Below are 11054 nucleotides of genomic sequence, written 5' to 3'. Positions count from 1 at the left end.
AAATGTAAAATATGCCGGCATGCGTAGTTAAATCCTGCAAGAATTGTACCGATCGAAAGAAAAAAATTGACGGAATTACTTTTCATAGCTAATTTTATCAATTATCACGGTATAGTACATAAAATCTCCATATTTCATTGTTTATAAATGCGAAACAGGAGTGTGACCAGTAAGTTGAATAGAGTAATTTCCCGAAAGTAGGGTAATTGATGCCCTTCTTATTAAATCATTATGTATATAAGAGATGAAAGAGATCATTTAGGATATTTAGGTAAATAGCTAAATTATTGATTTTGCATTTCAAACTAGGTCGGTATGGTAATTTCCCAATAATAAGGAGATTAAAGACGTTTACATGAATAATGTTTGATAGTTAACGTTAATTTGTTATGTAAGGTGAACATACTCATGGTGCTCGACGCGGTCCCAGTCCAGTACATGTCATCTTGAAACTGAAGTCATTGTCAGTAGAGGTGACAGCAAGGTGTCATCTATTGGGCATTAACATGTCGAGCACTAGTACATTTACCTTATATTTATTTTTTGTTTAAAACCAGATATGTTACAAGTTAAATATCATTAGGTATTGAAAATAATATTTGCTCAAAGTAATTGTGCAACAATGAGCATTTGGGCATTTTCACTCAATTGAACACCTTAAACGGCCAGTTAGCAATCGTTTACAAGACTGACGGTCAATGTCAAATCCCATGCATTTTGTCAGGAATGTAACGGTTAGACGTTACTGAAACACGACTTAAGTCGCGCTTAACTTGTACAAGTTAAATGAAAATGACCATTTTCAAGACCTATAAAATCAGTTAGGTGCACACATTTTTATTGAGTAAAACTGTCCTATTTTAATATTTGAAAACAAGGACGATATTGAAATTAATTGTTTCATCGTTAGGGTAGAATTTGTGCTACATGGTATCACTCGTCTACACGCACACTTTCAAACCGTCCGCCATTGCAGTGTCACAGTTTGTCTTAAGTGACATTCCCTCTGTCAAATATATAACTCTATGGATTCAATTGTGATTTTTTTTTATGTTTGTTACTCCATATCTCCGTCATTACTTGACCGATTTTGAAAATTCTTTTTAGGATTGTATGTATATTCATACAGATTGGTCCTGTTTTTGTCAAAACCGAGTTCCGATGATGGGATCCATGAGGAATAGAGGGAACTCCTCAAATCTTAAAGGCATACATATAATAATTTATGTGTTACATCAACAAATCAAGCATATACATTCAAAAAAGTGACATTTGATGAAGTGGAACTGCTGATGATGATCAGAACGGAACTCTTCAATGAAGCATAGTTCACGTTTGGCGATTTGTCCTCTTCATTAGGTTTGTTAGGCAAGTTAAGTTTTTAAGCCACATTTTTGTCAAGCTCAAGTTCTGATGATGGGATCCACGAGGAATCGAGGGCACTCCTCAAATCTTAAAGGCATGCGTATAGAGATTTTTGTATTTTCATCAGAAAATCAAGCATTTTCATTAAAAACTGTCGCATTTGATGAAGTAAAACTGCTGATGATGATCAGAACGGAACTCTTCAACGACGCATAGTTCACGTTTTGCGATTTGTCCTCTTCGTTATGTTTGTTAAGCAAGTTAAGTTTTTAAGCCACATTTTTGCCAACTCCGGGTCCGATGATGGTATCCATGAGGAATCGAGGGAACTCCTCAAATCTTAAAGGCGTGCGTATAGAGATTTGTGTATTTTCATCAGAAAATCAAGAATTTACATTAAAAATTGTAGCATTTGATGAAATGGAACTGCTAATGATGATCAGAACAGAACTCTTCAATGACTACACGTTTGGCGATATCAAATTTCGATTTTGACGGAGCTGGCCCTGGAGTCAGACCTGACCCGGATCCGGGCTCTTATCTGGACCTGAACCCGGACCTGGACCCGGACTTGGATCTGGATTTGGACCTGGACCAAGACCTAGACCTGGACCTCGACCTGGACCTGGTTCTGAACCCGGAACTGGACCCGGACCCGGACTCGGACCTTGACCCGGAAAACCACTGATACCTAAGCTAAATAAAACACTATGATTACCTACCATAAAATGTAGGTATAAAGTATAATGATGCCAAACTTACTAGCCCCTCCCGCTCAAACCCCCGTACACCGCACCGCACGCGCCGTTAAGTGGGTTAAGGTTAGGTTAGGTTTGAACTGCGATCCTCACAGAAGCGAAAAAAAGTGGGTTAGGTTAGGTTAGAACTGCGAGCCTTACAGAAATGAAATGCTACTAGAAAAGTGGTTTTGGTTAGGTTCGAACTGCAATCCTCACAGAACCGAACTGCTATCAGAGAAGTGGGTTCGTGAGGCTAAAACTGCGACCCTTACAGAAACGAAATGCTACCTACTAGAAAAGTGGGTGGTTTTACCTCCTCTTCTACATAGTGGACCATCTATGTACAATAATCTTTCACCGGCCCCCATAGAAGTCGGTTTTTTTTTCTTGAAATTATTTTCTATTATTTTATGTCGACCTATACGAGTAAGTAGGTGCAACAAAGTCAATCGCTCTATATAATTTTTGGCACACCGCGAGTTCTCAGTTCGGGGCGAACTACTAGTTTAATAAGGTTCCAAATTGAAAAACCAAAACAGCTTAGGACAGGTGGATATATAGTTGGTCAAACCAATTTGTCAGTCAGTAAGAACCAGGAAAACTATACTCATTCTTTTCTTTTGGGTGCTAGTACTAGTGTAAGACAAAGATAGTATGATTATCTCTGTCTATGATTGAAATGAGACAGTCCTTTGACAAACTATATTATTTTAACATGTTAACTGGCACACCCCTGCCTTGATTTATTTTTATACACATATAGGGCCTCTTTCTATTCGTATCTATGCTGATGAACTGGCTGTTTTTTGACAGTAAATGTCAAACAAAATTATCACATGAAATTGCGCTGAACCTTATAAATGTCTATTTACCTTAAAAGTTTGTAAAAGCCCAAAGAATGGGCCAGGTATTGGGTTCATTGACTAGTAGGAAGCTAGGCCTTGAACCTAACAGGCCGCCAGCGTTCGATCCAACGGTTGGGTTCTCATACACAAGGCTGGCCCGCAAGATGGACAGAGAGGTGAAAGAGGAAGAGTTGGTGTCTGCCCGCATTCCCCCAAAGTTCCGGGACTACTGCGCGGACTACCTGCTGGACTACCAAGTGTGTCGACACATCAACTTTCCCCTGTTGTTTAAATGCCATCATGAGAGACACAATTACCTCAACTGTGAACAGCGAGATTATGTAATTAGGATGAAGGAATTTGAAAGAGAGAGAAGGTTGAGATGTAGAGAGAATAGATTAAAAGAGTGCAATTAACTTGCGTACATTTAAATTATGTTCACTGTACACAAATAAACTTTAATGCTACTTGGACGTTTTGATTAGTTTGATTTAATTAGATATTGTACTTGCAAATGCAAGGACATGCCGAGAATTAATATACATAATCATTTTTTTTATTACAAATTAGGCCTGTTAATTTGGAGATAATCAATGATTTAATTTTATCTGATAAAGCCCTTACGAGCGTGTACACTTGCCTTAGGGCCTGTTTACATATTGATTCGTGTTTAGTATGAGCAAGTATGAGTTAATACATTTGCTACTAAATGCAAGTAAGTATTATCTCGGACGATCGATATTCGATCGTGTATACGTTATTGGAAAGACAGTCTATGTTATATCATATCATATAGTAATTGAACCTGCAGTTTAGCGAAGAGTCATGGACCCACCCAGGCATCCCTTCCCATTCGCCACGGTGTGTTAAGGATCCGCAAAATTTCAAGTGTGTCTACACCAGCGTTTTTGTCTTCCGTTCATAGTTCAGCAACTCTCATAGGTAATATCCTGAGGGCATGTCCTCCAAACTATGAGATTACTGGCTTAACGGAGTCTAAAAAGGCCTGGTCCATCGCCTGCCCGGGTAAGGATTTTCCCGAAAATCTAAATTCGCAAAGGGCCTGGGACGACATACAATGCAAAATTACTTATGACTGTCTTTTAAGCCGCAGTACAGGTTCTGCACGCGCCAGACTGCTAGCAGCCGGTTCCAGCGAGTCCGCCGCTTGGCTGCACGCCTTCCCGTCGGTGCACACCGGCACTTTCCTGGGGCCGCACACTCTGCGCGTTGCGGCCTGCCTGCAACTCGGCGTCCGGGTCTGTGCTCCACATAGGTGCCCCTGCGGCACTGACGTCGACGCCTTCGGACACCACGGGCTCTCCTGCCAAAGGAGCGCCGGCCGCTTCTCTAGACACGCCGCGCTTAACGATATTCTCCGCCGGTCCCTTACCAGCGTCAACGTACCGGCTCTTCTCGAGCCTCCTGGTATAGTAAGAGACGATGGTAAGAGACCAGACGGAACGTCACTAATTCCGTGGAAGATGGGACGGGTGCTGGTGTGGGACGCCACCTGTGTGGACACCCTAGCCCCGTCTCATCTCCACGGCACTACTACAAAAGCCGGCGCGGCAGCAGAGACGGCCGAAACATTAAAAAAGACCAAATATAGGGGTCTCGGCCCCGAATAGAATTTCGTACCTTTTGGTGTCGAGACCCTTGGCCCGTGGAGTCCGAACGCGTCTACGCTTTTTAAGGATCTATCCAAAAGGATAGCTGACGCCACTGGTGACCGTAGATCTGGCAGCTTCCTCGCACAAAGAATAAGTATTGCGATACAGCGAGGAAATGCTGCCAGCATCTACGGCACCATTCCGCAGGGGGATAGTTTTTAATTATTTATTTTAAGATTAGTTTTATTTATTTTTAGATTTAGTTTTTAAGTTTTGTAGGTTAGTTATTTAAGTTTTTTTTTTCTAGGTGTGTATATCAAGTTCGTATACACTAATAAATAAATATAGTAATTATATTAGCTCGATTGCAACGAGTCCTTCACTTGTTCGAAATTTGTCTCATAAATTAAGCAGTCTTTATTAGTTGTTCCACTTGTTCCTATTCAGTGTATAATAGATCGGCGATTCTTAATATCGTGCCACTTCCCGAGTGAGCCGCTTGCGCGCGGTCCGTGTCTCAGCACGCGTTCATGTATACATGTCAGTTATAAATTATACAAATAGTGTAACTTTCCTCCGATATGGGAATTAAAAAAGATAAAAAGTAAGTCACAATAATTAGCCACGCGATTTTCATTGCCGCGCTTCTCTTAACATGTTTTCAGTTCCTTATTTTTATCAATATTTATTTGTTTGTTTAAGCTCCCTGTTATTTTTTTTTTATGTAGGTAATAAAAATAATAATGTAAAAATAATGTAGGTAATATCATCACTACTTGGAAAGATCTCGTATCTCACACTGCTACTTAAAGTTGAAACGCAGTAACTCTGTACGCATCACCTAGTAGATAGTTACCACATACCTAGTTACCACATTTTTCTTTTGATTGACAGAACAAGATACGAGTTCTTTTTCAAAGTAGTGACGATATGTAGGTATCTCCTTGGATTTCACGGGCCTGCATGTAAATCCCGGTCTTTTGATAGGCTTGCGTGGGGATATAGATCCAACATTTAGAGGCCCCTTGGAGGGCTTTAATGTCATGTAGGTAGGTATTATTATTATGATATTAATTACAAGGTGAATTTATATCTAGCGTCCAGGTTACTTATTTCACGAGACATGGGATTTTCGCTGTCTTTTCACGATGCAATTACTTATTTATTAATATTTGTGATGAACAGATCTGGTTTTCTACTTCATTTATTTTTTCTTATTTAGCCCGTTACAGTGTCCCACTCCCACTGCTGGACAATTTTAATTCATTTTAATTATCATAATTTTTGCGCGCCTGTTTTGTATTTTATTTCCTATGTAGGTACCTATATAGTATTATCCGAGGGCCTAGCCAAGATGCCAGTCGTTTGCCCCGTAGCAAACCACACGGTAATGTCTCGTCTCGCTATGACTCTTCCATATTAGTGCGACAAAGAGACATTACAGTTTCGTTTTCGTTATATTCCACCAAACGGAGGACAGTTTGTTGGCGGATAAAGCGATAGATCTTAGCTGTAGTTCGTATTTTTAGCCTTTGAAAAAAGGTGTAAACAATCTTGACGTGTATTTTTATTAAAACACTTTTGAAAAATAAGTCACGGCAAATATGTAACCATTATGAATCATATACGATTATTTACATACATTCTTTTGCTTTCATTAGTTATAAATAGTTACTAGTTTTTAGAAAGCGTATTTCAATTAAAAGACACGTTAAGATCGCGTAGTCTTTTTCTAATGCTAAAAAAACGTACTATAGGCTCTATTCATAATCATAACATAAGGTCAGCTGTAGCATTGAAATAACTGTATGAGCTAGAATAACTAAACGAATAGGTATTTCTTTGTTGACATTGCCTACATTACAATTTACACACTGGATAGGTACAATTTCACCCTTTGCTCGGCTTGTGTTTTTGGATAAGTACTTATATGGCTTTTGCGACATTGGTACGTTTCCGAGTATATATAATACAGGGTGTTTGGTCCATCGTTTGCCAAATTAAAATGGCGGATAAGTGGGGTAATTTTCTATCTTTTCACGCCCTTTAAAAAATGTTTGGGCCCACGAGTATTTTTTTTTGTTGTTTTTGAAAAATCTTCAGCGCCGACTCGTTTAAACTTAAATAAAAAAAAAGTAAGTGGTAGAGAGATGCAAAGTTTATTGCGTCGTGATGTCTAACGTTAATCGGTTTTATAAAATTCAAAATTACTGACATTTAACCCCTAGTTTTTTTTATTAACCATCAAATGTTTTACAACATGTAAAAATTTACACCAAAGTCAACTTTGATTTTCAATTAAAAAAAAAAAACAAAAAGAGACCACGTTCTTGAAATTACTTTACAAAATTCTGTGTTCTGTCCTCTTTCGAATGATGTACAATAATCCCAAAAAAACGTTTCATGAACTTCATTTTTCCCGATGTTTTGTAACGGACGAAACAGGCAAAAATTATCGATGCCTAAACATTGACGCTGTAATCTCCATTGAAATCTCCTTTGCCTATCCACACGCGGGTTTTTTTCAGCGATGAGGTTTGCTGGTTGTGAAGGTTTTTAAACCTTCAAGATAAGTTTTAACTTATCTTTCGTAAATTTAGTTGAAGGTGCTATCTCACTCTTACAGCACAAAAGCTGTTAGGTTCCGACGTCGCGTCGCGTCCATAGTTAATTTGTGTTTGGTTTTGTCTATCAAATTGTAATTAAATGTGTACGCGCCTTATTAGGGGAAGACCGTTTTAAAAAAAAGATCTTACGCGCAAAATGCGGGAAATGTAACCGATGTCGGAATTTAAAAAGCCATAAAAAAACAGAAGGCAGAAAACTGAATTGTCTTTTGTTAGTGCTTTTATTAATCTCTCTTTTGTTGAGTTCTGATCATTTGAAAATGGGTACTTTTTCGAATGAAGAATACGCGGAGATGTTAATGGCGTACGGTAAAGCCGATGGCACGAGCAGCGCAAAGAATCTACCAGGAACGATTCCCTAATAGACGCTTACCAACCCGCCACACATTTCAAAACACTTACCGCCGCATACGGGAAAGTTAGGTAAAAACAATTTCGAGAAGGAGGCCAAGCGGAGGATCCAGCTGGGCTGGGCAGCGTTTGGGAAACTACGCCGAGTCTTCTCGTCATCCATACCGCAATGCTTGAAAACAAAAGTTTTCAATCAGTGCGTCCTACCCGTCATGACCTACGGAGCCGAGACATGGACACTCACGGTAGGGTTGGTCCACCAGTTCAAAGTCGCTCAGCGAGCTATGGAGAGAGCTATGCTCGGAGTTTCTCTGAAGGATAGGATTCGCAACGAATACATCTGACAGAGAACCAAAGTTATCGACATAGCTCTTCAAAGAATTAGCAAGCTGAAGTGGCAGTGGACTGGCCATATCGCACGAAGAACCGACAACCGCTGGGGTAAACGTGTTCTTGGGTGGATACCGCGACTCGGCAAACGTAGTGTAGGACGCCCTCCAACCAGGTGGGATGACGATCTGCGAAAGACTGCAGGCTGCAAATGTAGTGAAATGCGTGTCTGTTGTTTTGGCGAAGACCTTTCCACACCTTCCAGATAGAAGCCGAGTAATCTCTGATGCTTCTAGTCGGCTCTTCCTCGAACAGTGCCAAAATCCGGTTATCAACTTCAACATTGTATCGCACCACAATCCCTCTTGGTTCATTTACGTTCAAATTTCCAGTTTCCCGTAAGCGGCGGTAAGTGTTTTGAAACGTGTGGCGGGTTGGTAAGCGTCTATTTAGGGAATCGTTCCTGGTAGCTTCTTTGCACTGCTCGTGCAACACCATCAGCTTTACCGTACGCCATTAACATGTCCGCGTATTCTTCATTCGAAAAAGTAGCCATTTTCAAATGATCAAAACTCAACAAAAAAGAGATTAATAATAAAAGACAATTCAGTTTTCTGCCTTCTATTTTTTTTATGGCTTTTTAAGTTCCGACATCGGTCACATTTCCCGCGTTTCGCGCCTAAGTTTTATTTTTTTAAAACGGCCTTCCACTAATAAGGCGCGTTCACATTTAATTACAATTTGATAGACAAAACCAAACACAAATTAACTATGGACACGACGCGACGTCGGAACCTAACAGCTTTAGTGTTATGTAAGAGGGAGATAGCACCATCAACTAAATTTACGAAAAATAAGTTTTAAACCTTCACAACCAGCAAACCTCATCGCTGAAAAAAAACCCGCGTGTGGATAGGCAAAGGGGATTTCAAAGGAGATTAAAGCGTCAATGTTTAGGCATCGATAATTTTTAACACTTTAAACTCTCGCGTTTTGTACACATATTTAATTACACAAACGGGTCTACCGCGATATAATTTCATTGTTTTTACCTTTAATTCCGACGTTTCAGCTGAGTTGCACCAGCTGTGGTCACGGAAAGACTGACGTCACCACAGCCAGTCAGTCACGTCAGTCAGGGACGTCAGTCTTTCCGTGACCACAGCTGGTGCAACTCAGCTGAAACGTCGGAATTAAAGGTAAAAACAATGAAATTATATCGCGGTAGACCCGTTTGTGTAATTAAATATCGATAATTTTTGCCTGTTGCGTCCGTTACATAACATCGGAAAAAAATGAAGTTCATGAAAGGTTTTTTTAGGATTATTGTACATCATTAGAAAGAGGACAGAACACAGAATTTTGTAAACTAATTTCATGAACGTGGTCTCTTTTTGTTTTTTTTAAATTGAAAATCAAAGTTGACCTTGGTGTAAATTTTTACATGTTGTAAAACATTTGAGGGTTAATTAAAAAAAAAACTAGAGGTTAAATGTCAGTAATTTTGACTTTGGTAAAAGCGTTTAACGTTAGACATCACGACGCATTAAACGTTGCATCTCTCTACCACTTACTTTTTTTTTTATTTAAGTTTAAACGAGTCGCCCCTGAAGATTTTTCAAAAACAACAAAAAAAGCAAAAAAAAAAATACTCGTGGGCCCAAAAAATTTTTAAAGGGCGTGGAAAGATAGAAAACTACCCCACTTATCCGCCATTTTAATTTGGCAAACGATGGACCAAACACCCTGTATATTAATTTCATTAGAACCCAACTTACTCAACGGTAAACAAATTACATAGTTTAACTTTTGCAATAGGTACCTACGTACTTAAGTAAAATTACTTTTATTTTCAGAGTTAGAGAAATAGAGCCTCCTAAAGTTTCGTACCTTCAAATAGTAAGTAGTAATAATTATTGTTTACTATTCCCTTGATTTTTAATCTTTTGAAAAATTTGAAAAGGGGCTATTCATAAATTACGTCATTTCAAATGAGGGGGGGGGGGGGTCTGGACATCGGATGACGGTAGCATGAAGTAGGAGGAAAAGGGGTCATTTGAAGCATGATTTTTGGATGATTATAAGGGGGGGGGGGGGTCAAAAATCGTCAATAATCGATGACGTAATTTATGGACAGCCCCAAAGCTCTATCTACGACCAAAAAATACGAAGCAATAAGTATCATACACGATGGGCCCGAATAGCTTATTGGAGTAAAATAGTTATAAGGACAAAAATGCAAAGAAGGATGGGCGACTTTTGTATGGACACCGGCCCTGGAACCAATAATAATAAGCGATTTACCATCGGAAGGGTTTTTTTTATATGTATAGGTAGGTACTTACTCCATTTTTTGGTACGGCGAAAATTGACAAATCTCTGTGTTAAAAAGTTATGGCAAGATAAATAGACATTTCATCAATAAGATTACTTATTAAATTTTGTTTCCCATTACGGAACAATGGTGTTCCGGAAATTTGAGGCGTGCGCGGAGACGAAGCTAACACGTAGAGGCCCTTGTGACACTTTAATGAAAAAAAGTAAGGGGTACACTAAAGGATGCCCAGTTCATTTATGGTATCATATTGACATAATTCCGAAGTAAAAACATAAAATAAGAAAAAAAATCACGCTTTTTCACGTTTAAACCGCTGGGGACCAATTTAGATGAAATTCGGTGTAGAGATAGTTTGAATCCCGGGGAAGAACATAGGATAGATTTTATCCCAAAAAAAAGTGTGAAAAGGGAGGTGGAAGTTTGTGTGGGGAATGCCGCTGAACTGATTTAGGTAAAATTGTACCAAACTTGAATTAAAACCTAAACTTATGTCGCCTACGCTACAACTTGTCCGGTGACATATCGCTTGTCCTTATTGGTCATAAAGGGCCAATTAGCCCACCCGCCTTTAAAACATGACATTGTTTATTTACCACAATTAATAAATCATAAAATCTCATGTACCGACAACCTATCGTAATCCTTACGACAATCATTTGTAAGTTGTCAATTGTCATTTCCATATAATAGTGCGAGGTAAGGCACCTATTAAAATAGATATATATTTTATCCCCGCTCGTTGCCGATGTCACCCTCGGTTTATATGTACAATGATTAAAATAAAATTCATGAGTGTGTATGATGTGTGACTGTGTGTGGAGGAGATATTTTCGGTACCTACTTTA

The 11054-nt window shown here is 39.1% G+C and overlaps 1 protein-coding gene and 1 long non-coding RNA gene across 2 annotated transcripts in view; both read left to right on the top strand.

The window, feature by feature from the left end:
* The first annotated feature begins 3960 nt into the window (after positions 1 to 3960).
* LOC134804556 (uncharacterized) lies at positions 3961 to 4844 on the top strand. Its single transcript, XR_010146141.1, has 2 exons — positions 3961 to 4465; positions 4514 to 4844. It is a non-coding gene; the product is annotated as an uncharacterized LOC134804556 (long non-coding RNA).
* A 164-nt stretch (positions 4845 to 5008) lies between these two features.
* Positions 5009 to 11054, top strand: part of LOC134804716 (multidrug resistance protein homolog 49-like) — a 40755-nt gene continuing 34709 nt past the window's right edge. Inside the window, exons 1-2 of the mRNA XM_063777879.1 lie at positions 5009 to 5167; positions 9728 to 9770. Coding sequence (XP_063633949.1) covers positions 5145 to 5167; positions 9728 to 9770 — 66 coding nt within the window. The 5' untranslated portion in view covers positions 5009 to 5144. The remainder of the gene's footprint in view (positions 5168 to 9727; positions 9771 to 11054) is intronic.

Source organism: Cydia splendana, chromosome Z, assembly GCF_910591565.1.
Source record: "Cydia splendana chromosome Z, ilCydSple1.2, whole genome shotgun sequence".
NCBI classification, from domain to species: domain Eukaryota; kingdom Metazoa; phylum Arthropoda; class Insecta; order Lepidoptera; family Tortricidae; genus Cydia; species Cydia splendana.
Note: the sequence above shows the minus strand (reverse complement) of the source record. Positions and strands in the feature narration are given on the sequence as shown.